Raw genomic sequence first — 27257 nt, 5'->3', positions numbered from 1 at the left:
ATCAAACAATTCACCAAAAGCAAATGCTTTATGAAGAAATTGGGGATTAGTGATCAAGACCCCGATATTCTCAGCTGGGTTTTTCCTGGGTTAGGAAGAAATTTCCAGCCCAGTAAAAATCTGCTGAGGCTGTTTTTCCTTTTCACCCAAATTAGCAATTCACTTAACTATATATTTGATTTTCAAATATGGCAGTACCAAGTAAGCAAGAGCCACTCTCAAACAAACACCTCGTGCAGTCAGGGCATGCTGAACACATTTTCTAGATGAAAAAACATGGTTTTGCTAATTAATTGATTTATCTGCTACTTCACTGCCCCAGCCTTAAGCAAAATTACTGAGTGTGCACCAGAGGCTGCCACAGGAGGAGTTCCCTCACAGTCACTTCTTCCCACAAGTCACAGAATTTTCATTATTATTCTACATTTTTTATAGACAAAATGGTTTTGAACCAGGAGCCTGCTGTGTGTTCCTGAGCTCCCAGCACATCACCACTGCCAGGCTCCAGCGCCTCATTTCCCCTAGAAAATCCTTTTCCACACATCTTTCCTATCCAGCTGTTGCTCCTGAAAGGTTCCTTTCTGCTCTCTCATCTGGAGGATTTTGTTACAAAAAAACATAAAAGGCAGAAAAGGAAGATTTCTGGCTTTTGAAAAGTGCCAGATCTATCAGAGATTCTCCTAAAATTGATGGGAGATTTTAGGAGACTTTAGAGACTGCCACTTCCCTCCAGAATCCTCTTCCCTGGGTCTTCATTCAAATAAAATGAAGCCAAGCAAAACAAAAAATACAAATTGTTGTTGTAAGTGGCCCAGGAACAGCCCATCCATGCTGGCTGCTGCACGGATAAGGGCCAGACTGTTATTTTAATACCATTACCAATCTCACTGAATTGACACTTGTGAAACAAAACAAGTCAGAAAAGCCTCACACTCCAGAACCTCCATTTCAGCTCCTGGGACATCAAAGTTCAAAGTTCTCTGGAGTTCTGTCTGAGTCTTTTTTTGAGGTTTTCTGCGGGCCTCCACCCAGTGCTGTAACAACCCAGAGGGGCCAGAGCAGCCCCATCTCCTCAGGGGAAGGGTCTCCTACTGAACATTTGCTCACCTTATCTTTAAAATCACCTTTGTTTGCATACTGAGAGTCTCCTTTAGCATTCAAAACCTGCTGCAGAGAAAAGTCATTACATTTAAAACCTTCTGTTCATAAAAGCTCTAAATTACATTTAAAGTCCTGTGGAGGCACCTGGCAAGGGATCAGATGGTTTTGGAGATGGATTCGGGCCATGAGGCTGCAAGAAGGAACAACCCCAACAAGCTGTGCTGCGGTTGTGACAGGTCACACCACCCTGGCATGTTCTGGGAAGATAAAGGAAGAGGAAATACAAGCTCATGGACTTCAAGAATGAGAAAATGTAGGCACCCAAAGGCCTGAAGGAAGGCAATTAGAAACAAAGCAGCTCTTCCCATTAAATATTTTCATTTGGATCCGCCAGTTTTTGCACCTTATCAGTCTTTCCTGGTTATGTTTCCAAGAGATTTTGCTGAGATTTCAGAGCACACTCCCAATTATTAATGTGTGTTTCCCCCCCTCCCTCATTTTCCAGACACAGCCCTGGGCCTGAAAAAGTTCCACTTGTCTGACAGGGATGGCATGTTTGCATTTTTATTAAAAGAGCTTCATGTAACTCAATGGAATTCACTCTACACAAAGAGATAATTTTTTTGCAATTACCAGAATCTCAAACATGGATATAAACCAGCTCTTGAAGTTCAACATTTTTGTTTTAGAAATACAGGAAAAAACAAAGACACACACCTGGCAGAACTCATGATGGAAATCTGAGCTCCAAAGAAACAGAGAATTCAATCATTTCCTGAACAAACTGGCTCACACTGGTGATGGACCAGGCCTGATCCCAAATACCCCCAACAAGCTTTCCATAGATTTTTAGGGGGAAAATAGCAAGTGTTATGGAAATTAGTAGTTTTATTTAGATATGTCCTGTGTTTCATGGCATTTCTATGCTGCTTTGAAATTTTAGCATCTGAGTATTTTCCTTTCCAACAACAAATTCCTTTGGTGTCTACATCCCATCACATTTTTTTAAATCCCAGGATAGATAAGGGAAAAGCAATGCAGAGAAATAAAATTCTTCAAACTCAAGCAATTTGCGAGTAGGTTCCTAATGCATTACATGAATGCATTTGTGCTTTTGACAAGAGATTTAATAACTTTCCCCTAGAAGAGAAAGAGTTCAGCTGGAGATAACTGAAAACACAAGAGTTTAAATCAAGTTTTTTTTCTTGCCTGAAGCAAAAGAACCTGTTGAACCATGATAAGAAATGGTCTGATTTCTAAACCAGCATTTTTAAACAGCACATCAGCCAAACTGTCTCTGTACTCCCCAGCTGAGCTGAAACCTCAGCAGTGGAATATGCACCAGGTGTGAGTGAAGCAACTGGATAAAATCAGCCCTTTAATGTGCATATTTTTGACTGATCTTCCAGTATTCCAGACTGAGCCCCTAACAAAAAGTAAATCCATTAGAATCCCTCTGCATTTAACTTCCTCCCACAGCATGAACAGACAAGTTTACACCCACGGGTGTATCCTGGGAGCCCAGCACTCCCCACTAGCTGACCAGTTTGGGGAGCACAGTACACAGAGGGATGTTGCCACTGGGCTCAGTGGCCAGACTGGCCCTCAGCTTGTTGGGGACTGCAGCCACGGGAGGCAGCTTGTTAGCAATTCCTTGGAAGGAACCCGAATAGCTCGAAATCCGTCTGCTGGAGCTTTTCTCCAAGCTGGGGGCTTTGGGCACCCGTTTGCAGATCCAGGGGTGCCGCAGGGCCTGGCTGGGAATCATGCGTGCAGAAGGATCCCAGCTGAGGCAATCCTTCAGGAATCCAGTGAACAAGGGGTCATCACAGCCCTTCAGAGCTGTCACCCAGTCCTTGTTCCCTGGGGCACCTCGGAGCTTGCCCCGGCGCGTGCGGCTCCCGCTCAGGGTCACCTTCCCGTCCGGCTGCGTCTGCACCGTGCAGTAACGGGGGTGACCCTTGGAGTTGATGAAGTTCTTGGCTCGCTTGGATTGATCCAAAAGCTTCTGAGGTGGCATTCCAAGAAGTTCCATTATACAGGCCAGCTGGTCTGCCTCGTCCTCTCCGGGGAAAAGAGGGTAGCCAGTCAAAAGCTCCACCAGGATACAGCCAAAACTCCACATGTCTATGGGCATCCCGTAGCGGCTGCCCAGGATCACCTCTGGTGCCCGATAAAACCGGGACTGGATGTATGTGTAGACTCTTTGGTGCTCAAAACAGCTGGACCCAAAATCTATAACCTTGATTCCACTCCTCCCTTGCTGTTTTAGGAGGATATTTTCTGGCTTCAAGTCACAGTGGATGATTTTGTTTCTGTAAAGAGCATCCAAACACTGCAGGATGGAGTGAGCAAACTTCCGAACCAGCTGGAGGCTAAAGCCCTGAAACTTATTCCTTTTAATCAGCTCATACAGGTTCATACTCAAGAGTTCAAAGGTCATGCAGATGTGGTTCCGAAAGGTGAAGCTTTCCAGCATGTGGATCACATTCATGCTGCCTGTTTTATCCTGCTTCTTCAGGTGCTCCAGGATCCTGATCTCCTCGGCGGCTTGGCGGTGGAACCTCTTCTCATTGCGAACCATCTTTAAGGCCAGGTGTTGGTGGAGTTTGTGATCGTAGACTTTAGCGACTTGTCCAAAACTTCCCTTGCCAATGATTTTGAGCACCTCATACCTGTAAGCCAGGTGGTCATGGGGCACGTGGATGTAGCTGCCTTGGTCGTCGTCGTAGCCGCTGTTGTTGGGGCCGCCGATCACCCCCTGCCTCTTTTTGGCAGACGGCCCCACAAAGTAAATCTCAGAGAAACTAAAGATCTCCTGCAGCTCATAAGCTGACAGCTGATGTTTGAACTGCTTGACAGCTTGCTCTGGAGGTTGGGAGATGGCTTTATGTGATTTCAAGGAGCTCCCATTGCCTCTGGGACCCAGGCTCTCTAGGGCTTTGTCTTTTGTCAGGGAAGGGAGAGATCTTTCCGGAGTAAGGCCTGAAGACTGAAGAGTGCTGCTCCTTCTGTTGCCAGAGTCCTCAAATAACTGCTCCACTTTGACCTGATTTCCAGTCAGAGAGTGATCCTTCATTATGAGTTTGTTGATAGAAACCTATGAGGGTAAAAGAAGTTTAGTTTATCTTTTAAAGCACAGATTAAAAATTAAATCACTATCAACAGAAAATCAGTAACACGGATGAGTTTGGCATTTATTAGGAACAAATATAAAATGCTGGATTAAATTAATTTACAAGCATAGTTATAGAAGGATACACAAAGAGAAAGCAATTATCTGAAACAACACTTGTGCTTTTAAATCCAGAAAAGGGAAACCCTAGCCAGCCAAGGACTCAAACAACCACAAAATACCTATCTCCAGTCTGCAAAGGGCCAGGGGACAGCTATGTTTAGCTTCAAACGTGGGTGCAGCAGCACAACCATCGACAGATGCAAGCTGCACCTGTCTGGAGCACGGAATGGAACGTGGATGTGTGGAGAAGTGGCAGAAGATTGCACAGCCAGGCTGCCAAAGGAACACAAAGCATCACCAGCAGGTGACATATGGCTGGTGTGAGGCAGCTGCACCAGGAGCAGAAGGAGGACAGGGCAAGGCAAGGTAAACCATCCTTTAACAAAAATTAATTGTGGGGTTTTAAATTCAAGGGGAAAACATGACTCCTTTTGAAATCATTGTGGAATTATAAAATACCCTGAGCTGGAAGGGACCCACAAAAACCATCAAGTCCAACTCCTGGACACCCCAAAATCCCTCCCAGTCCCTGAGAGCGTTGTTCTGGAACTCTGGCAGCCTTGGAGCTGTGCCCATGCCCTGGGCAGCCTGTTCTGTGCCCCACCACCCTCTGGGGGAAGAACTTTTACCCAACCTAAACCTCCCTGAATGGCTGCAGCCATTCTCTCGGGTCCTGTTTCTGCCCCAGAGGGAGGAGAGAGCTGCACAACTCTCCTAACACAGACCCCAATAACCAAGAACACCTCCCACTCCAACTCAGCAGAGAGCAGTCTGCAATAGCTCCCTCTTACCACCATGTGCTAAAATATTTACATCTGAAACAAACCCATACAAGGTGAGAAAAACACTGTGAAATTTTTCCAGGCTTGTCGATTTTACTATTTAGTAAATGCTCAACACCCCAGAGGTCAGTTCCCCACTAGCACAGGAGTTATTCCCTTTCCTGCTTGCTGGCACTCCTTGCTGAGAGGCAGCACAGAGGTGTTGTCCCATCCCAGGCAGAACTGAAGCCCTGACTGAAGCAGCAACATCTGTTTTCCATTTTGTCCTTTAATCTAAAAATAAAGATCTCAGACACATGCCAAACCGAATCCCTGAAAACCAAAATAACTACACAGGAATCAAACAAAAAAAAATATAAATAAACCTGCAGCCCCACAGCAATAAAACCAAATTCCTTTTTAGTTACATCCAGCCCAACATCTCAGCAGGGTCAGCAAATAAGGGAAGTGAATGTTCTCGCCAAAGCCAACTACACACAGCTCATAAAAGACTCTGTTTGTTGGTGCCGCCCTGAAATCCTAGTTCTTGCTCCCAAGCCCCAAAAAATGGGCATTTCCCTGCAGAAGTCAGTCCTTATCAACGTGGAGAGATCCTACCAAGCTGCACTCCTCCTATCTGCCCCAAAATGCAGCGTACTGGAGGGACACGCCTTGCCAGAGTCTGAAATAAAAACAACAGAGCCCAGCCCTGGTAATTCGGAATAAACGCCTTTTTCTTGGAGCCTGGCTGAACCTCTGAGATAAGAATGACATTTTTTCAGAGCTGCCTCAAAGACTCCTCAGTCTTCGCTGGCAAACCCAAACAGAAAGTTTACAAATAAACAGAAGATATAAACACAGAACTAGGGTCACACTTGTTTAAATATCCTCTACCCAAGAGCTTTAGCAGCTCTGCTGCTGCTGCTCATAGCAAACATTTTGTACCTTTGAATCCCTAAATAAATCAGGAATTCATGATTCCATTTATCCTGGAACGATTTCTTAATGAAGGAATTATGGCTTTGGATTTCAAACCTGACTCAACGGTAGTAAGGTCTCAATTTTCATTCTTAGAGGACTCCCAAAATCAGTTGCCACATGATGGTGAGACACAAATATAGCTCCATCTTCACTTGAACTCAGAAGAGCTGCACTCAAAGTCAGATGACTCCTGGGTAACACCAGCTTTCTTTCAACAGCTTCCTTTTACAAATCCCAGGCTCCACAGGTTTTTTGGTTTTAGTGCTGAAGTGCAGCAAGAAATGAGGCTGACAACACCAGTGGCACCCTGTTGAAAACTCTCACTGACAGAACTTCATTTCCACTGACAAGGAAACAGTTATTGCAGTTCCTACACAACTGGGTTGCAGAGATGTTCTGAACATTGAATTAAACAGACTGAATTCAGCCCATGTATTCACAAAGCAGAGACTTTGTGACCTCTTGCAGGCTCAGATAAAGAAATGGGCAGGTGCAGTCAACAGGACTCCTCCATTTTCATCTAACATTACATCACAATGAAACATTTTGCAAGAAGGGAATTAAAAATCCAGGTATTTTCCCACTAAAAGTCAGCAGCATCATTTTCAGCCTCAGCTCCTGCTCACCTGATAGTACTGAGGTTGGATTTTATTGGTACATCACCATGCATGCTATAAATCCTTAACCTTGCCCTAAGAAGTTAACAGGCTTCAGGGACCAAACACAGATGAAGACAAGTTGAACAAAATATTCATGGATTTCTATTTGTATTTCACAGGACAGTTCCACTCTACTGACTTGTATTCAGTTATGAACAAATGCAGCCTCAATACAACTTGAAACACTGCAGCTGAAATGCTTCCACATCCCTGCAAGCAAAAAACCCCAACCCACCACTCTTCAAACCCTACTGCTCAACAAAAACCAAATTCCTTCTGCTCCCCCTCAACACTTCCAAAAAGGGAAAAAAAAAAACCAGATTCATGCCCCTGAGTTTGCACAGACCCAATTTGTTACAACAAGGTGATGATTTTCAAATGCATCTCACTCAGGGCAACGTCTATTTTCACTTTTTGGAGAGTGAGAGGGGGTTTTTTTAAGCTTAAGCTCCTTCCCTTCTGCCAGAACTCAACAAGAGCCAGAACACATTTAAAGCCCATCTAAAGGAGAGATCACTGTACAAAAGTACAGCTGAACGTGAACCAATTAAAGGGATAAAAAAGATCTTCCAACTCCACATCTGCTGAGAGAACAGAGCCCTGGTGAAAGAGCCTGGCAACACCTTCAGTTCATAAGGGACTATTTCGGTAGCAAAAGGAGTGACAGATAATGCCCAAGTTTTCAGAGCAGAAAGATACTTTTGTGAGACGTTTGGCAGCCACACAGACTCACACTGCTCCTTCTGCTGCTCCTACGTCGGAATTTTCATGAGGGAAACCAAAATGGAAACGTGCAGGAGGAGGCAGAGCAAAGAGTGTGTGGATTTACTTATCAGAGTACAAAGTGACAGGGCAGAACGCTTCAACCCTTTGTAAAATAACTTTTTTTTTTATTAAAACACGAGCTGAGGGCAGTAAGATGGGATTCCTGAGGCTGCCAGCAAGTTCTGCAGCGAACACAGCACATCGTTTCTATGCTCAGGAAAAACAATAACATTAAGAAGCCACTACAAAGCTGCAAAAATCCCACTTTTAAAATTTATTCTCTGTAGGGAGGTATCAGACCCCCAGATAGCTCTCACTGCCACACAGCACAACATGAAGATGGCTTTGAAATACTCACATGAGGTCTTGAAAGGGAAGGAAGCCCTGAAGGGCTGTGTTCTTCATTTGTAGGCTCTGGGTATCTACAGTCATCTATCCTCATATAGGAGTCGTACAATCCATCTCCAATCCTGCCTGGAAAGGTCCCACACAGAAACCAGTTATTCACAACAACTCACACTGCTGGAGACACAGCCAAAGGCTTAAATGTGGCTCCCTTTTGCACGCTTTAGTCTGTAAAATCATTGATTCTCCTTCATTCATTAAATGATCTTTGGAGTTTAACCATATTTTCATACCACAAGACTGTGATGCTTCTGGAGAATCTTAATTCGAGATACTTTTAATTCAGAGGTTCTTTTTTGTTAATCAACTTCTGCACTGCAAAAAAAATACATCCCTAAGAAACGTTAACCACCATTCTCCCTGCTTCCCCTTAATCAGGATAATCCCAAACGAGCAGAAAACGAGCAAATACTTAAACACTTGATAGGACTATGCTTTAAAGCAGGTTATCCCTTAAAAATGAGATCTGGGAATTACAGCTGCAAAAACGTGGGGAATGAAAAAAAAAAAAAAAAAGAAAAAGGCGGCGTCTCTCGCTGTCGGCTTCTCAAGAACTTAAAATCGCGACTATCGCGACAGACCCGACGGACGGCCAGGACCACGCGGGGGGCTCGGCGTCCGCCGACCCAAACCGCATCCCCCCTTTTCCCCCCAGCCCCGCGGGACCCCCGGCCGCCATCTCCTCCTCCTCACCTGCTGCGAGGGGCCCGTCCGGCTTCCTGCCGAGCAGCATCGTGTCGGGGGGGCCCCGGCGCGGGCCCCATGCCCGGCGGCTGCCGCTGCCCCGCGCGGCCGCTCGGCCCCGGCCCGGCCCGGCCGTTGCCCCGGGAACGGCCCCCGCCCGCCGCCCGCCCGCGCCTGCGCAGCGCCGGGGGGCGGGATCGCGCTCGGGGTGCGGAGCTGCGGCGATCGCTTCGCTGCTCCCCTCAGCCTAATCTGCCCCCCGCGGGACCCCCGCACACCCCGGAACCCCCACACACCGCGGGACCCCCACACACCCCGGGACACCCGCACACCCGGGACCCCCACACACCCCGGGACCCCCACACACCCCGGGACCCCCACACACACCGGGACCCCCGCACACCCCGGGACCCCCACACACCCCGGGACCCCCGCACACCGCAGAGTGCTCGGCCCTGAGGAGAGGCGGCTCCTCGAGGCGAAGCGTGTAAGAGCGCTCAGTAGTAACGTGTTTGCGGAGAGGCGGATGGAGGCAGAACGCTGAGTGCTGCACGCCGGGGGCTGTGGGACAGCAGAGGCTGCCCCATCCTCCCAGCCCTTCTGCGGGAATTAATTTCGAGTAAAAAGTCCAGGAGAACGTCCATGAGCAGCCACGGATTTCACCTGGTAGAGGGGGAGTTACAGAGATGGAGGCATCGGTGGCGTTTCAGAGCATGAGGGCTCTCTAATGGGATATAGGAGGTGTATTTATTCCCTTCATGAAATTAATAAAATAAAAATGAAGTGGTTGTCTGGGAACGGTCTCAGACTGGGCCAGGGGAGGCTCAGCTTGGACAGCAGCAGGAATTTCCTCATGGAAAGGGCGGCCAGGCCTTGGAAGTGGCCAGGGAGGTTTGGAGTCCCCGTCCCTGGAGGTGTCCAAGGAAGGATGGAAGTGGCACTCTGGGCTGGGGACAAAGTGGGCATCGGGCACAGCTCAGACTCGATGATCCTGGAGGGATTTTCCAATCTCAGTAACTTTGTGATCCTGGGAAGGCTCCAATTACTACAATACTCCTGTAATACTCATTCCACACTCCTCAATCTCCAGCTAGAAATCGATCAGAAACACTCAAGCAAATGTATAAATGACAGCAAGAATGCCCAGCTGCCAGGGCACATTAACCAGAAGACAGTTCAGAAGTTTAAGCACAAAAGAAGCCCCACACTTCTGAGAACCCCTCGTGTGGAGGAGCCCGGGGGGCGCCCTGGGGGGACCCCAGACCCGGGCGGGGGAACCGGGATCCCTGAAGGAGCCGCGGCGGGGCAACCGGGACCTCTCAAAGATTTGGGGCGGGGGAACCGGGATCCCCTCATGGAGCTGGGGCGGGGGAACCGGGACCTCTCAAAGAATCGGGGCGGGGGAACCGGGACCCCTCATGGAGCTGGGGTGGGGGAACCGGGACCTCTCAAAGAATCGGGGCGGGGGAACCGGGACCCCTCATGGAGCTGGGGCGGGGGTCCCCAATGCGGCCGAGGGAGAGCGGGAGCCGTGAGGGCGGCGGGGCGGGGGTCGCGGGGGCCCGGCGGGGCCGGGCGCCGTTTCCAGCCGGACGGTTTATGGGCGCGGACGGCGCCATGGCGGCCGCCGCGGGCTGAGGGGACGGCGCGGGCCCGCCATGTTCGCCAGGGCGTTCCGCGTGAGGGCCAACACCAACATCAAGGGCTCGGACCGGTGAGTGCCGCGCCGGGACCCCGCAGGGACCCCCGCCTCGCCGGGGGGATGCGCGGGGCTCGGCCCCGGTGCCTCTGCGGGTAGCTGCTTTCACCTCCCTGCCCCGGCCTGAGCACGGAATGTGCGATTCCTTGGAAGGTGCTGCCGTAATTAAGCCAGGTTTAATTGAAATGTCATGCCGAGGCCTGGATGAGCCTTCTGTGTTTATTTATAGCAGCGTTCAGTGCCTAACGGCGGTAAGTGAGCTGAAGAGGGGTTTTGGAAAAGGACAAGAAGTGACAGGAGTAGGGGGAATGGCTTTAAACTGGAGGAGGGTAGGTTTATATTGGATATTAGGAAGAAGTTATTCCCTGTGAGGGTGGGGAGCTGCTGGAACAGGTGCTGGAGAAGCTGTAGCTGCCCCTGGATGTGTCCAGGCCAGGTTGGACAGGGCTTGGAGCAGCCTGGGACAGTGGAAAGTGTCCCTGCCATGGCAGGGGTGGGACTGGATCGGATTTAAAGTCTCTTTTAACCCGAGCCATCTGTAGTTCTCTAGTTCTTTATGTGCCTGAGCAGCGATGCTGGGCTGACCTCCTGATTGTTCAGGGTCACTGGACACTGCTGTGAATGACCACAAACCCCCCCCCCCGTGCTGGTCACTGGGGCTTAAACTTCAATTAAAACTGGGGGACAGGGAAATCTGGCTGTCCCCTGCTCCAGCTGTGGGTGACAGGCTGGGCAGAGCGAGTGTGGCACTCCCAGGTGGAAATCACAGCACAAAACAGAGGCACGGGCTGCAAACAGAAGCTGAAAGCAGATGTTTAAGGAAGATAGAAGCAGGGCAAGTATATCTGGTATTTTCCTGGTATTCTTACATCATCTGTAAACACACACAGAAATAAATACTTCAAATTATCTCCTGTGAAAAGGTGGGAATTTCAGGAACAGCCAACAAAACTGTAACAGCAGATGTAGGAATTAGTTTGAGGGAAGGCCTAGACAGGCCTAGAATGTTTGTAACACATTTGGGATTTTATCATTACAGGAGGAAGCTACGAAGTGATGTGGCAGCAGCTTTTCCCACCCTGAGCACTGAACAACTGGCTGAGTTGATTCCAAACAAGGAGGAGCTCAATGTCATCAAAATACACTGTCACAAAGGGGAGGCCATCACAGTTTACATGAACCACAGGAACCCAATACTGTTTGAAGCTGAGAAAATTCTGTATCCAACAGGTAGAATTGGAATAATCCTCCCTCTTTGCTTACCTTCCCAGTAAATCATTGTGGCATTGTTTTGATTTCACATTTCTTTATGATCCAATTAAGTGTTTTATTATCCAATTAAGTTTAATCTTCATGGTTATCCAAGGAGAGTTTAGTCTTAAAGGTTAGAAGGAGCAACAGCCAGAGATGTTCTTAATGATGGATTTTTAAATTTATTTCTGTTTTGGGACAGTGTACACTCTGTGGGTCTACCCAGACCTTCTCCCTGCCTTTACAACATGGCCCCCAGTGCTACAGAAACTTGCAGGAGGAGCAGGTAAGAGCACCAGAATTTTGTCCCTTTGCCCTAGAAAAGGGAGTTACCTTTGGGGATTTTTAGGTGTTTTCCTTCACAGTGGTAAAAATGTACCTGAAACAAGTAGAAGGGGTGAGTACTCAAAAATAATTGGTGGTGGTGTCCTAGAAAGGAAATAAATTAGCTGTAAAAAGAGTTTGTGAATGAAAGTAGGTGAAGCTGTGCAGTAACCAGCTCCGTGTGGGAGGCTCAGATTTGGAAATCCCTTCTCAGAGTGACAAGCAGCCCTGAACTGGGACACAGAACTGCCTGTGCCATTGGTCTGTCCCTTTTGAAAATTCCTTTGCTGCCACCCTGCTTCCTGTCAGTGCCCAGGTGAACAAGCTCATCATTCAGAAGGGAATTTATTTTGGAAGCTCCAGTGCAATCACTGTCAGCCAAGCTGTGGATTGTGCAGGTGAGGTTGGAGCTGAATTCCTGGGTTACTGGCTCTACCACCTCATTAATGGATCAGGACTGACAGGAAAGGAGTCTGTTTTCTGGAACCTGCTTTGGATGCAGTTCAGACTCAGGAGAATCAGCTCATTATAAACTTTAAATTGCTGAACTGCTCAAGCAGAAAAAGATTAAATTGCAGCTGCTGCAGCCTTGATCTCTACCTGGAAGTGCTCACGTAGGAAGGGATGTCTTTTTCCATGACACAGCATCTAAAGTGGAACTCGGGTCTTTGGTTTGTTTGCTTTTGGCGAAAATAAAGTGCTGGAGTGTGTAGCTGTGATAGACATCTGAGCGAGCCTCTCGTACTGACCCAGTTTCTGGGGAAAAAGACTTGCTAATGGGGAAGGACATTGATCAAAGAGGCCTGTGGGTCATTCATCGCCCCTGGCAACCAGGCTACCTCTGTTCGGGATCCAAAGATAAGGAGCTGGCCAAGAGACAATGGCAACAAAGGCAGGGGGAGAGGAAAAGCCACTTCTCAGAAGGGAGGGGGAAGGCACGAGGCTCTCCAGTGCTGTAGATTGGAGCACTGGAGGAGGTTCAGTTCCTAAAAGCAGCATGTTTTGGGATATCTCTTCCATACATTCAAATAGCTGCTGTCTGCCCGGGTAATTTACATAATTTAATGCTGCTTACGTGGTCACATTAAAGTCTTGATGTGATTTCTGTCCCCAGCCACGTGGAGCTCTGGTGGCAGTTGCAGACTTCATTCTATTCTTGATAAAAATATTTGTGACAATGAATAGGGGGAAGAATCTTGGCTTCTGCAGCCTCCACATTAAATCAGGGATGCTGAGAAAAATGTGAGTGAGATGCCTGCAGAGCCAAGCCATGGAACAGCTCAGTGCAGGAGCCTGCAGAGAGCTGCTGGGAGGGAGAGCAGCTGCTGTTTCCATCGTGGTGATGACATCGTGCCACACCTGCAGCATGGAAAACCTTCCTTTGCTCACATCCCAGTCTGGTCATTCCAGGTGTGGGAAGCAGAAGGAAGCAGGGGTGTAGTTTCTGTCCAAAATAGCAAGGAGGCAGCTCCCTGAGAATTCCCAGCTGGCTGCAGCTGATGTGGCAGATTTGGGAGGGATGGAGCAGCAGTGGCCACTTTGAGGAAATCCTCTCTCCAGGAAAAAAGCTGCTGGGACAGTCTTCCCTTGGGAAGGGGGAGAGTAAATGGGTAATTCCTGAAATTTCTCCTTCTTCCTTTCCATTTCCATGCCATTAATGAAGCACCGGGAGCTCGTTAAAAACAGTCCCTCAGGTCTGACAGGGCTGAGCAAGCTTCACTCCTCTGCAGTGCTTTGGGATGTGCCCAGCACCCTTATGGATTGGATCCCGCACTCCGCGGGGAAAAAGCGCTGCCTTAGGAGGAGAAACAGAGGATCCTGCTCTCCCTGGCGTGTGCTCAGCTCGTGTTTTTGCTGAGTAACGGGAGGGAGGGAGGCGGAGGAGGCGGTGCCTGAGCGTTTCATTGAGAACTGGATGTGCTTCATTCTTCCCGCAGACCTGATGCTGCCAGGAGTTGTGGTGCCACCTTCTGGCCTCCCTCAAGTGCAACGGGGCACGCTCTGCGCTGTCACCCTCCTGGGAAACAGGTACAGAGGGTTCTCCCATCCAGAACCTGTCCAGAAACTGAAAATGAAGGGTTTTGAGGAAATCAAAGCAGAAGCGTTGTCGTGCATTTGATGCACTGGGGACCTCAGCAGTGGAAAATGCAACAGGAAAAAAAAATAATCTTAATTTTCTGGGTTAGAATCTGTTTGAGCTGAGGTGGGAAGCTTTGTAAATTGGTTCTTTTGGACCAATGTTTTTAACAAAAGATTGTATTCTGCAGGATTGTCTTTGTGTCAGTGTGGAAATTGAGTGAGGGAGTGCTCAAGCCATTGGTTTTCTCTCACGGCTGGTCTCTTCTGGCAGTGCATGTGCTTCTAGCAATTTATTAAAAGCAAGAATGTGTCACTGCAGAACCTTCACTTCATCCAGGCTGCACTTACCCTCAGGATTCTTTGGAAAACCTTATATATCAGAAGGATAACCAGAAAATACGTAGATGCTTGAAAAAACCCAATTTGTAAAGAACAAGGATGTTGTAAACTAAATTCAGTCTCACACAGTCATACAACGTGTTTGTGTTGTCCTGCTCCAACATTCCCTTCTTTTCCCAGAGCTCCTGTGGCAGTTGGAGTTGCCACCATGTCCACGGAGGAGATGCTGGCAGCTGGAATGAAAGGAAAGGGCTTTGCTGTGCTGCACACTCACCTGGATCACCTCTGGTGGGTAACTGCCAGGCCTGGGGGAAAAAGTGCAACAGGTCTCGTGTGCTTACTGAAATCCAAATCTGTGCCCCACTAAGAGTAATCTGCCAGACCAACTGACTGAATTATTTGGGTACAGCTTAGGTAGGACTTTTACTTTGAACTCACTTTCTTCCATAAATTCTAAATAAATTTTACAGTTCATTGATTGCAGAAAAAGACCAGTGCAGGTGCCAGTGCCTTTATTCAAGGGTGACATCTGTTCACTGTCCTGTGGTTCAAAGCAGCGAAAGGAAAGCTGTGTTCTGCTTTTTCTTCCTTTTGTAGGGAATATGGTGACAAATCTTCTCCTCCTACCTTAGCTCCCTTGGTAACGGATTCTGCTGCAAAGGAGAGTGCTGGGGACGAGGAGGAGCTGCAGGGGAAGGAGCCTGGCAGCAGCTGCTCCCCTGATCCAGAGCAGCACGTGGAAATCAGGGATTTGAGCCTGAAGGACAGAGACACTTGTGCAGAAGTGCTGGGGAAGGAGGAGCTCCATGAGAACAGAGCTGCAGAACCAGCTGAGGATGCCAGCACAGAGGACCAGCAAGAGGCTGAGGACAGCAGGACCCCACAAGGTATTTTTGGATCCAAATGAAACCAAACCACGCCCTTTTGGTTTGCTGAAGCCCACAGACAACTCACTGCCTACCTGTCCTTTTCTCTCCCTGCAGAGCAAATGGATGCACTGTTTAATCAGTGCTTTTTCCATGCCTTAAAATGCAAAGTAAAGAAGTCAGAGCTCCCTCTGCTCACCAGCACATTTCTAGGCAGCCACATGGTCTCCTGCTGGTATGTGGGAAGGAGATGGAATTGGGATTTGCATGCTGGGATTTGGTCTTTAAAACGTAGAGACTGTGTGGGATATTTAGGAAGAAGGTTTTGAGTGAAAAATAAAATCCAGTTCTTAGATAAGGTTATGCTCACTTTTGCCATCAAGTACTTTGATCAAATACAATCCTTATATTAAATACTTGGATGTAAGGATTGTACAGACCTGGATTTGTGCTTGGGAGCCAACTTGACTTGGCTGACATTGTTTTTACCATTGTTTAGTTACCCCAGTGGCTGCTTGCCTGCCCACAAGAACATCAGCACTAATTTCACTCATCACATTCTATTTATCACCTTCTTGGGAGTAATTCTTTCTCTGTGTGATTTGTATTCCTGCTGTTAAGAAACTTCTAGCATAAGTAGCAAGATTTAAGAAGAAGTGAAGGGTGACTTATAATTAAAGAACTTTTAAAAAATCCATTTATAGCCCTGCTGGAAAACAACTGGACATAAAGAAATCAAGCTATAAGAAGGTGAGATTTTTCTGTTGGCTTGGGTGGGGTTTTTTTTTAATTAATAAGAAACAGAAGAAGAGAAAAAGTTTAAAACACAATAGCAGGAGTTTAAAGTGCTTGACTCCACATTTCTGATTGTTACTTCCTTCAGTTTTCTAAATTCCTGCAATGCATGCAGCACCAGAGGGTCTTACAAGTGAAGGAGCTGAGCAAAGGTGTGGAGAGCATTGTGGACGTGGACTGGAAACACCCAGAGTATGTAGAATATCAGTCTTTAAAAGAGTTGGGAGTCTGTGAAAGAAGGGAGTGGAATCTGCTGCTCCCAGCTCTGTTTTTCCATCCCTTTTATCCACACCAAACAATTCTTGTGGCAGCATTAAAGGATTTGTAGTGCCTGAAGGAATTTCTTCAGCCTCTGCTGCCCAAGACAGCAAAAGTGAAGACAGAGAACAAGTGTACCACGCTCCTGAAATCATTCCACTCTATGGGGTCTCCACAAAAATGATCCCACTCTTTCAGGAATCTGGACACAGGTAAGCACAAAAAAATGAAGAGAGACCAACAAAACTGCAGTTGGTGTTTCTCTTTTAGTGCCAGAACCCAAATACTTGAGTTAAAAATTCTCTTTGTCTTCAGAAAAGGCAGCATCCTCTCAAGCAGTGAGGTGAGAAACATCATCATTAACTACGTGAAAAGCAACGAGTTGGTTGATGAAACAAACAAAAAGTGAGTACAGGTGGAAGTTTTCCTGCCCTGCTTCCACGGGAGAGGCTGAAATTAGAGAAAAAAAAGTGACCTGGTTTGCACCTTCTGTGTGCTTTTGTTTTGTAGCTTTGTAAAGGTGAATGCCATTTTGTGTGACTGCCTGTTGGATAAACCAGAACAGGATGAGATCTCACACCTTAAATGGGATGAACTCTTGAGCAGGTGATTGTCCTCTCAATATCCCTTCCCAGAACTGCACAGATTTATTGCCTGCAACTCAGACCCCGTGGTGGGAGCTGCCTGAGTTGTAATTTCCTGGAGATAAATGGGAACAAGATGAGATCTCACACCTTAAATGGGACAATCTTTTGAGCAGGTGTTTGTTCTCAATATCCCTTCCCAGAATGACACAGATATTGCATTGTCCAGGTGCCTTGAACGACTGCAGCCCTTACACCAGGTGACATTTTCTGGACAAGAACCCGTGGTGAGGAAAGGAAACATTGAGCCCATTGACATCAGCATAGCACAGAGATCATCAAACAAGAAGGTGAAAAAAAGACAATTAAATGAGGGGGGATGAGCAGATGAGATCCCAGATCCCGAGGGCAGCTTTGGCAATCGTTATTAAACCCTCAGCAGTGATATTTCTAAACCTTCTTAACCCCTCAGCAGTGATGGTTCCAATCCTTGTTAACCCCTCAGCACTGATGGTTCCAATCTTTGTTAAACCTTCACTCAGCAGTGATGGTTCCAATCTTTGTTAACCCCTCAGCAGTGATGGTTCCAATCCCTGTTAACCCCTCAGTGGTGATGGTTCCCATCCTCATTAACCCCTCAGCACTGATGGTTCCCATCCTCATTAACCCCTCAGCAGTGGTGGTTCCCATCCTCATTAACCCCTCAGCAGTGGTGGTTCCCATCCTCATTAACCCCTCAGCAGTGGTGGTTCCCATCCTTGTTATCCCCACAGGTGACAATTATCAAGAACCTTGAGCTGTATGGTCTGGACCCACAGTGTGTGGCCAACACTCTCCAACAGAAGGTGCAAGCCAGTGCCACCATCAGCCCAGCAGCAGGAGCAAAGGACAGAGTCCAGGTCCAGATCCAAGGCAACCAAATCCATCATCTGGCCAAGATGCTGCTTGGTAAGAAGATTCTGGAACTGGGCTGCTCACAGCAAAACTTGAGTTTTTAATTCTTATTTAACTCTTCCTTAGCTGAAGTGAGCTCTTGGTTGTGTTGCAGAAGAATATCAGCTACCTCGGAAATACATCCAAGGCCTGGAGAAGGCTCCAAAGCTTGGCCGCAAGAAGTAGGAGAAAAAAAATCTACCATGAGGATTGCTCAGCTCTCATTATTTATAGAAGTGTTTGCTGCTAGCAAATCAAGGATCATGTACAGGCCCTGCTCATTCCAAAATGAGTCCTGGATGTTTACAAGGTCTGGAATTCACCCAAATAATAATACTGCTCCAGGTGTTAATTTTTCATAAAAATAAAAAGCTGAATCAAGCCCTTGGTATTAAACTTTTTGTGTTTTTTTGGTTTTTTTTCCTGATAATTGATACTGAAGCACTGGATACTACAGTGGCTTTTGTAGTTTAACATTCTTGTTTTGCATCTTTGATCAAGGATGTGGAATAAACCTCCACTGAAATATGAGAAAAATATTCCTGGGACAGTCCAGTGTGTTCTGCCATTGAGTAAAACCCACTCTGGTATAGATTTTTAAACATTTCCAAGTATTGAAATCAGACATTTCAGTGCTGGTTAACTGTATTAGCTGGACTTCTGTAGTTTGTGTTATTTCTATATATAAAAATACATTTTAATATATGACATGAGCTGTAATTTGTCTCACATAACAGTGCTATAATATTAGTTATATCTTAAATTTAAATTCACTTTTAGGCAGGATTCCTGTATTTCAGTTTAGACTTGATCCATTGAAGTTCCACAGGAGGGCAGCAGTAAAAGAAGGTCAAGAGATTTCTTTAATTACTGACAGTTTTATTATCATTGTCTCTTACACTGTCTGCCTATGAACAAATAGTTCCAGAACCTTCAAAAAAAGCTGAGAGTGAGACATTTTGTAAAAATGCCATAGAATCACTAGGGAGTAGTAAAAATAAATTACAGCATTGCAAAAATGCATTTCACTTTGCCATAGAAGCTCTACTATTCCATCCTATACACATTATTTTACAGGTTTTACAGTAGCCATGGAAAATAAACTCACACGACCTAGGCGAGACAATTGCTAACCAAAGGCACTGCCAACAGGATTTTGCGCTTAAAGAAGAGGCAAATACTCCTAAAAACAGCTCGACTGACCCATGAGAATTGGAATTTCAGCACCCACCAAACTCTTCAGATGCCCCTCATATTGAAAAAAAAACAAACCCAAAAGAGCGAGTCCTGCTGGTGGCAGGAGCTTTTCAGCAGCATCCACAGTGATTGCATACGAAGCCATGCCTTCTACAAACTGTCAAAGACATGCTGAGGCCAGGAAGGGAGAGGGGACACTCACCAAAACTCACTGGAAAAATAAAAAATAATAAAAAAATAAAAATAAAGGAAACCTGCACGACTTTTTAGCCAGAAAGAAAAGGGATTTCAAGCCAAGCACGTGGCTCTTCCCTCTGAGAGCCACTGGCGGTTTTTACAGCGTTCTTCCCCATGGTGGAACTGAAGTATTTATACGGTGCTGTCGAGGCTCAGAGCACCAGATAAACGGTATTTAAAGGACTCCACAAGTGAATAGTGAAGTGCTAAGCCTGCTTGTGGCTGGACAAACAGCCCCAGAGCGTGGCCAAGGCTGCTGTGTGGCTGCCAGCAGTTGTTAAAGGTCGTTGGGTGTAGAGTACAGTACAGCTGGAGGCTCTTCTGCACCAGAGCCCTGCGAGCAAACCCTCACTGCTGACCAGAACAGGAGCTGCAGCTGAGCTGGGCAGAAAGTGCCTTTCACACCAGCCAAGGGCTCCAAGCGATGCAGTTAACTCTCATAAGGTTTAGAAACAAACATACTCAAAATCTGGAAAAAAAAAACCCCAAAATCCCAAGCAGTCACCTTCCAGAAAGAAACAATCCAGTTCCTCATCCCTCCCCGCACACGAGGCCTTGTCACACCGGTGCTGCGGGGACAGGAGGGACCAGGGCTCTGCACAGCTTCCTCCTTAGCCCAAACACAAAGTTTTCACACTTAAGGGAAAAAAAAGGCACTGAGGTAAATTTCAGACTGGTCCCCGTTCCCCAATAGCAGCAGCCACAGTGAGCTCACAGGGACAGCTGCTCACACCGAGCCCATCCCCTGCTCCATGCCAACCCTGCTGCCATTCCCTGTCCCTGCGGTGAACAGAGGGAGGCTGGCCCTGGCTGTGTGCAGCGTGCTCGCTACCAAGCACTGAGGGTAAACACGGGGCCCATCCTCTCCCCTGGGATCCCTGGAGCACTCCCAACCCCATCCCAGCGGCGTGGAGCGAGGGCAGGGACCGAGCCTGCAGCTCGGGACTTTGCTGAGGGATGCTCGGTGTGCTGGGAGCCCTGAGACAGGCAGAGAGAGACTTGTGTCCTCTCCTGGCTCCACGGAGAGAGCAAATCCTGGGAAGCTTCCTGGATGTACAGGACAGCACCAGTTGAGAGTGAGGAAGGGGGAACAGGGCACAGGGAGGGTGTGACAGGGACAGCGCTGTGAGGAGCAGGAGGAGGCACAGGTGAGGTGAGCAGAAAGCACCCAAGGACAGTAATTCCTTTGCTTGGTGCCACCTCCACACCCCAGCCCTGGATGGGGCTCCTCTCCCTCGGGGCCAGACGCGTTCCCAGCTCAAAATCCAATTTGTGAAGGGGTTTTGAGCTTTCCTGGCTGATGGACACGTATTGCTAAACCTTCAACACTGAACCCTCAGTCTGTGCCCCAACCATCACCTTTACACTTTCCAAACAGAATTTCTGGAAACACAGGTCCCAGTTCCTACAGAGCAGAGAACTGGTGAAACACTGGCTAACTCAGGTAAGCATCAGGGACAGTTATGGTAATTCAGCTCTTTTCAAAATCAGAAGTCAAATAGAATCAAAAGGAACAATTTTCCTGGGGATTACTATTACCGAGTTGCAATAATATTTACTAACAGACTGCTGGGGTGTTGCAGCTGCCTTGGTGTCACAACCTGGCATTTCCCTGGCTGCCTTAGCCCTGAACAAGTGCAGGGCTTGGTCAGAGCCGCAACACCCATGTGGTGCAACAACCTCCTCCCCTTTTCCTGCTGCTTCCCATGCTCTCCTTACGAAACCAGAACTGGGCCACGAGGGCCACAGCCACCTCCAAACAGGAACCAGCAGCTTGGGAGGAGCAGGAGCAGCAAGAGCTGCTCAAAACTTCAGCCAGCAGATGGGTTCTGTTGGGTGTCACACCGAGAATCTTCCACGCAGCCTCTCCAGCGGATGGCACAGCTGGAAATCCAACCAGCAGCTGTGTTTGCTTTGTTGAAGCTGTTTTAAAATCAGGCTTCCCGTTCTTGGACAGGCTCTGGTCCTGGGAGAAGAGGTTTCAGAAGAAGAAAATGCAATAGGATCATTTTAGGGGTGCTGGGAGCCAGTCCTCACAGAAGGTTGAAGAGGGAGAATGATTACTAAGGTGTCCTGAGAAGTCTTTTCATTTAAAAACAGTCTCTAGTTTAGTCTGATGCCCAGTGCATCCTGAGGGTTATCCAGGTTTGCCTCTGGCTTCTTTCAGGGTCTGTTGAAGCCTCTGTTTGAACCTCTCGTACTTCCTGTGCACTTGCTGGATTTTGTCCTTCTCCTCTTTGTCCAGGATCATCAGGAAGTTCTGCAGCTCTGGGATGGAGAACGCGTCCCACTGCAAAACCAGCACAGAGGCAAAGTGAGCACACACCTGCTGGGCTTTGTGGGTTCTTACCTCTGAATCTGTGAGGAGGAGCAATAAAACACATTTAAATGTATCTGATCTCCAGGGATTTTAACCTTGGAGAAGGGGTGAGGGACGTCCCAATCCTCCCACAGCAATGCAGGACGCAGCAGCTCCCAGCACTTCCCTTCACTGTGATGGGCAGCAAGATTTCAACCAAAAACTCTGAATTTATTACCTGAGTGTCCCTGGCTTTTACTTAAATTAGTGGATTACTTCTAACAGTGCTCAGCTAATCTAATTAGTGAGGATTAACCCTGGGGTGGCACTGCTGGGTTCCATAAACAGATTATTTGCCATCAAAACTGGCCTCAGAATCTCCACAGCTCAAATTTGAATCGTGTTAAAAACCCAGATCATTTAGGAGCAATAAAAGAAAGGAGAATTTAGGACCAACCCAGCCCCTCTTAGAGGAGAACATCCCTTTTTGTGCTGTCTCTGCCACTCATCTCCCAGCTCGTGCTCCACATTCGTGTGAAAAACAAGGAAAAGTCACCAAAGTACCTCGACTTCCCCCGTTTCGTTTTCCTTCAGCACAAAGCTCAGCACATCCGTGTCAGGGCCCGCCAGCAGCCGCAGGTACAGGGGGTACTCGGTGAGAGGAAGCTTCTGGAAGAGCACTGCAAGGACAGCACACACCCCCAGTGAGACCAGGGCTGCACAGGGAAGCTCAGGAGCTCAGCTGGAGCATGGAAAAGGATGCTCAGGATCACAGGGCTGAGTCTCTCTCAGGGATTCATAAAGATCTGTGTAAGGTTTCAGGTGGTTTCAGCCCTTTCTGAAAATGGAATTCCCTGTTAGCCTAAGCAGAGTCACCTCCTGTGGAGGTCTGGCTGTTGATTCACCTGGATTTAGGCTTTGCCTGCCTGACACCCCAGCGAGTCCTACAGGCCACCAAACACAAACCAAACTCACCACCCCGAACTCACCTTGCCCATCTTTCCTCATCTCCTTGAAAAGTGCAAACTTCTGGGGGTTATCCACCACCATGAACTTCTTCAGCAGCCCCTGGATCACCTCGCTCACCGTGGTGGTGCTGCTGATGTGCAGCTGCTTGATGGCATCCAGGGGCAGGTAGAAGGAGGTCCTCTTGTCCGTCATCTCCGCCAGGTTCACCTCCTTGAGGGCATCGTAGATGGACTGGGGCCGGATCCCGGCCGGCACCGTCACGGGGCGCCGCAGCTTCAGGTGCACCTTGATGAACCCTGTGTACGTCCCATCCTCGTTCTGGGGCAAAGCACACAGGGATCAGGCTCCAGGCAGCTTTTCCAGCCCCTTTTCCCACCACAAGAGGTTGGTCTGCAGCGTGGGGTGACAGCGGGAGCTGCCCCCGCTCTGGGAGTTCCAGCGTTTCTCATTAATCATGTCAAAAATACCCAGTAATTTCGGGACAGTCACTACTGATTTTCTCTTGGTAATGACTCATCCCTTCCTCTCGTCTGTGGGATTTTATTTCAAACCAGCCCTGCTATGAGGCAGTGATGGAAATTCCATTGCATGGAATTTGTAGTTGCGCTTAATATGGATTTGAAATGCCTGGTTCCACAGGACCTCCCAAACTTATTCCTTGTGTTTTATTCCCCATTTAAGGGATTCTCACATCTTCATGGAACAAATCATCCCTGCACATCGGCTGACCCCACCACAGGTCTCCTCCCCCACCCTCAGCTCCACAAAAATGCAGGAATCAGGAGAAAAGGCTGGTTGTGCACAGTCCACACAGGAAGCCTGGCAGTGGTGAGGGCAAAGCATCTCTCTCTAGGAAGGTTTTGTGTTCCTGAACCCACTGCCAACAGCTCCTGAGCTGCAGGGTCACAGCCCTGGATCCAGCGTGACTCATCCCCACTGGGGCGAGATTTCAGGGCAGCTCCTCCCCAGAGATCAGGGATGGAGGCAGGGAAGGGTCACCTGGGGTGTCGGTGACACTGGAAAGCCAAGCAGGAGAAAAAGCAGCTTGACACCCCAGTGACACCTTCCCCACAGGCTGGCCCTGTTCAGAGCCCCCAGAAACCAGCACCAGACTGTGTGTGAGAGGGAAACCAGCACCAGACTGTGTGTGAGAGGGAAACCAGCCCAGTACGTACCAGTTTCATCAGCAGGCAGTTGGTGACCTTTGCATTGTACTTTTCAATCTTCTGTTTGATCTCCTGGACAGTCGGAGGCTCGGGTTTTTCTTCTTCTACCGTTTGTGTCACATTCTGCAATCAGAAGAGCAGAATGCAGCTTTAGCTGCTCGGTGTGTTGGGTAACACTCCATCTGCTCAGCTCCACGTTTTCCTGGGAAAGCAGGAATGGATCCTGCACAGATCCCGAGCAGTGATGCCACATCCCAACCCCAAAGCACCTCTGACACCAGTGGCAGGCAGAGGAGGGCAGCACAAAACATACCAGCTGGTGGCACAGAGCAATAAAATATCCCAGTACAAACCAGGGCAAAAAATCCAGCCTTTAAAACCCACTTTCAATGCAAAGCCACCTGCACCTGTGATCATTTATTTCCTTCTTGAACTCAAGAAAAAAAATCCCATCCTATTTCCAGTCTATTCCCAGTATTCACGGCTCTGACTCCCAAGCAGCTTCCAGTGGGTTCACCCAGGCAGAACATGGAGTTAAATCTCTCACTGCTCTTGTCCAAAGCTTGGGAAATTCTAGCTCAGAGCAATAAAAGCACACAAGTAGCAGGCTGGCTGGGTGACTGAGTATAAATCAGGCACTGCAGGGCCAGTCCAGGCATCCCAGCCCGTGTCAAAAACTGCTCAGTGTCTGCCTGGGAGCACCCAGAGTGGGACAGAGGCTGCTGCTCGCCCAGGTTTGGGGGAATTTGGGGGACTTTGGGGGAATTTGGGGGAATTTCCTCTAAAACCAACAGATCTGACATGTAGATGGGCTCTACCTGAAGGCCACCCATGGAAATGTCACTAATGAATAATCACAGAATGATTAAGGTTGGAATTTAAGGAGATCCAGTCCAGCTGTCAACACAGCACCATTAAACCGTGTCCCCAAGTGTCACATCCACAGCTTTTGAACACTTCCAGGCATGGTGATCCCTCCACTTCCCTGGGCAGCCTGACCATCCTTTCATGAGGAAATTTTCACTCTCCTGGCTCCCCTCCAGCCAGGAGGGCAGGTCTCTACAGCACTGCCTGCTTTATCTGCTCCATCTGCAGCAAACAAGGCTCTGTGTGTCTTGGGCAATGCTCAGAGCTCTGCTGCCTTCCCAGAACTCACCACCTTCCCTGGTGACAGCCTGGGAATGCATTCTGCCCAGATTTTATGTGGGCTTGCTCAGAAGTTGGCATTAGCAGGGAGCAGAAAGCGTGAAGGGACGTGCCATCAAGGCTGGGAAGGCTCAGAATGAAAACTGTAACCTCTGAGAAGGAAGAAAAAAAGGGAAAAATAGTCAGCTCAGGGAGCAAAGCTCATCTCCTCTCTGGCATCCCCAGAGCACACAGGACAAGGACGAAACAAGCAGCAAATAAGCCAATATTGCCCGAGGCTACCCATGGTATTTCTTTCAGGAGAATCAAGCAGAGGACGAGCTGAAAGCCTGGCTGCAATCTGGCAAGGCAGCTGCAGGGGAACGGGGAGCCCTGGATTCATTGAGGTCATTCCCCAGGGGCAGCTTCACCATTCCCCAATTCCTGCCCCACAGCAGCAAACAGCTCCAGACCTCTCAGACACCCAGGGGACATCGGTGACACGGGGGGTGCAGCCTCCCCAGGCACTCCAAGAGAGGGACAGGGGCTTTAAACAAGGACTTTAAACAAGCATGGAGTGACAGGACAAGGGGTGATGGCTTTGAACTAAAAAAGAGGAGACTGATATGAGATATTGGGGAGAAATCCTTCCCTGGGAGCGTGGAGAGACCCTGGCACACCCCTGCAATTCTCCAAGGCCAGGTTGGAGCAGCCTGGGACAGTAGAAGGTGTCCCTGCCCATGGCAGGGGTGGGACTGGATGAACTTTAAGGTCCTTTCCAACCCAGAGCATTCTATGACAATAAAAGCAAAGCTTTCCTGGGTTATTTGAGAACAGCACATAAATCTCCTTTTATCAGAACTCCCCAGTCTGTCAGAGTCCTTGGGCTCTCGCTGCACCAAGTCCTGGCCACACACAGGTGCTGGGGAGTCTTTAAAAATCATCTTTAGAAATCATGCCAAGGGTTGAGATTTCGAAAGTAGCATGATGGAAAATGAAAAAAAAAAAAAAGAAAAACAAAAAGAAAAACAACAAAACAAACCCCACCCCTTCCCTATGAGTTAACAAGATGAACTGTCAGAAAGCCTGCACTTCCTCATGCCACCCATGTCACAGCACTGAGACAGGCACAGCTGTGCTGGCCCTCACCAGGGCTGGCCCCCACCCCAACCATGCAGTGAGGGAGGGCAGGGGACCCCCAGGACTGTCCCCCCCTGCACACACAGAGTTGTGAGGGCACCCCAGCATTATCCATGGCACAAACACAGCCCAGCAGAGAGAGCATCCAACCATCCATCCATCATCCCTCCATGGATTCCATCCATCCATCATCCATCCATCATCCATCCATGGATTCCATCCATCATCCATCATCCATCCATCATCCATCCATCATCCATCCATCATCCATCCATCATCCATCCATCCATCCATCATCCCTCCATGGATTCCATCCATCCATCCATTGATTTCATCCATGGATCCATGGATCCATCCATCCATCATCCATCATCCATCCATCCATCATCCATCCATCCATCCATGGATTCCATCCATCCATCATCCATCCATCATCCATCCATCCATCCATCATCCATCCATCCATCATCCATCCATCATCCATCCATCCATCATCCATCCATCATCCATCCATCATCCATCCATCCATCCATCCATCATCCATCCATCCATCATCCATCCATCATCCATCCATCCATCATCCATCCATCCATCCATCATCCATCCATCCATCATCCATCCATCCATCCCTCCACACACAGCAGAAGCAAAGCCACCAGCTCTGCTGTCGCTGTCCCTGCAGTTTGCTGCTCCTCAGCGGGGCAGCTCCCTCCCCTGGTGTGATGTTCCCAGCTCGTGCCAGCAGTGAAGAGCCTTGGAGCAGCTGGGTTTCCATGGAGGGACAGGGCCCAGCAGAGCAGCAGGATCCTGCAGATGAGATTTGGCTTCTGAGAAACCCAAACTGCTCACAGCAGGAGGGGCCTGGCTCAGGAGCACGGCACCAGTGTCACACGATGTCACCCTCTGTCACAAACCGCCACCAGCTGTGGTGTCCTGCCTTCCCCACGCTGGCCTGCTCAGCCCCCTGCCAGCTCCCCTTCCTCCTACACCCTCCCCCTCCGGGGAAAGCAAGTTCTGATAATTTATTTCATGCATCCATCCTGCCACGGGCACGGTGACAGGATGGTGTGCAGATGAAATCTGGGGCACACAGTGAAGTCACGGGAGGAAAATGAAGGCAAACTCCAGCCAGCTGTCCCAGAGGATCCAGAGTGGGGCCACCCCAGCTCCAGGAGCTGTTCAGGGATGGAGAGCCCACAAGGGCACTGCAGATCCAAGGGCTCAACCCTTCACCTCTTCTTGCCACTCAAGTGATGCTCAGGCCAGGCAACACCAGAAACCCCCCAAGCAGGGACCACTCATCCATCCCAATCCTTCACACCTAAATATTCTGCTTTTCCGCTTCCAGACCCAAACCAGCCCAGCAGCACCAGCCCTGTGATGCAGGAGCCCTGGGAAGGGC

General features: G+C 48.5%; 3 protein-coding genes across 10 annotated transcripts in view; 1 reads left to right on the top strand and 2 right to left on the bottom strand.

Annotated features, from left to right (window-relative positions):
• Window positions 1–1649: 1649 nt before the first annotated feature.
• Window positions 1650–8764, bottom strand: DYRK3 (dual specificity tyrosine phosphorylation regulated kinase 3). 3 transcript variants are annotated; one of them, XM_086862266.1, is made up of 3 exons: window positions 8604–8764; window positions 7864–7979; window positions 1650–4201 (listed from the first exon to the last, which is right to left on the bottom strand). In XM_086862266.1, exons 1-3 carry the CDS (start codon window positions 8641–8643, stop codon window positions 2636–2638), a joined length of 1722 nt encoding a protein of 573 aa, XP_086718392.1. In that variant the 5' UTR covers window positions 8644–8764; the 3' UTR covers window positions 1650–2635. The 3 variants fall into 3 exon arrangements, with proteins under 3 accessions (XP_086718392.1, XP_086718394.1, XP_086718393.1); XM_086862268.1 differs by having other exon boundaries at window positions 7864–7975; window positions 8604–8721; XM_086862267.1 differs by lacking the exon at window positions 8604–8764 and adding an exon at window positions 8144–8405.
• A 1378-nt stretch (window positions 8765–10142) lies between these two features.
• On the top strand, window positions 10143–18118 carry EIF2D (eukaryotic translation initiation factor 2D). 4 transcript variants are annotated; one of them, XM_023941994.2, is made up of 15 exons: window positions 10143–10308; window positions 11333–11523; window positions 11747–11830; window positions 13806–13896; window positions 14467–14574; window positions 14884–15173; window positions 15270–15387; window positions 15857–15902; window positions 16036–16139; window positions 16259–16417; window positions 16521–16610; window positions 16716–16811; window positions 17019–17139; window positions 17563–17737; window positions 17838–18118. In XM_023941994.2, the coding sequence occupies exons 1-15, from the start codon at window positions 10253–10255 to the stop codon at window positions 17906–17908; spliced, it is 1800 nt and encodes a 599-aa protein (XP_023797762.2). In that variant the 5' UTR covers window positions 10143–10252; the 3' UTR covers window positions 17909–18118. The 4 variants fall into 4 exon arrangements, with proteins under 4 accessions (XP_023797762.2, XP_086718386.1, XP_086718389.1 ...); XM_086862260.1 differs by having other exon boundaries at window positions 10174–10308; window positions 17810–18118; XM_086862263.1 differs by having other exon boundaries at window positions 10194–10544.
• Window positions 18119–18580: 462 nt separating this feature from the next.
• Window positions 18581–27257, bottom strand: part of RASSF5 (Ras association domain family member 5) — a 28379-nt gene continuing 19702 nt past the window's right edge. For all 3 annotated transcript variants that reach the window (XM_086862264.1, XM_086862265.1, XM_023942193.2), the window contains 4 exons: window positions 23600–23713; window positions 22445–22742; window positions 22020–22135; window positions 18581–21446 (listed from right to left, as the gene is read on the bottom strand). In XM_086862264.1, the coding sequence (XP_086718390.1) occupies window positions 21294–21446; window positions 22020–22135; window positions 22445–22742; window positions 23600–23713 (681 nt within the window). In that variant the 3' untranslated portion in view covers window positions 18581–21293. The remainder of the gene's footprint in view (window positions 21447–22019; window positions 22136–22444; window positions 22743–23599; window positions 23714–27257) is intronic.

Source organism: Cyanistes caeruleus, chromosome 24, assembly GCF_971803275.1.
Source record: "Cyanistes caeruleus chromosome 24, bCyaCae1.hap1.1, whole genome shotgun sequence".
Classification (NCBI taxonomy): domain Eukaryota; kingdom Metazoa; phylum Chordata; class Aves; order Passeriformes; family Paridae; genus Cyanistes; species Cyanistes caeruleus.
Note: the sequence above shows the minus strand (reverse complement) of the source record. Positions and strands in the feature narration are given on the sequence as shown.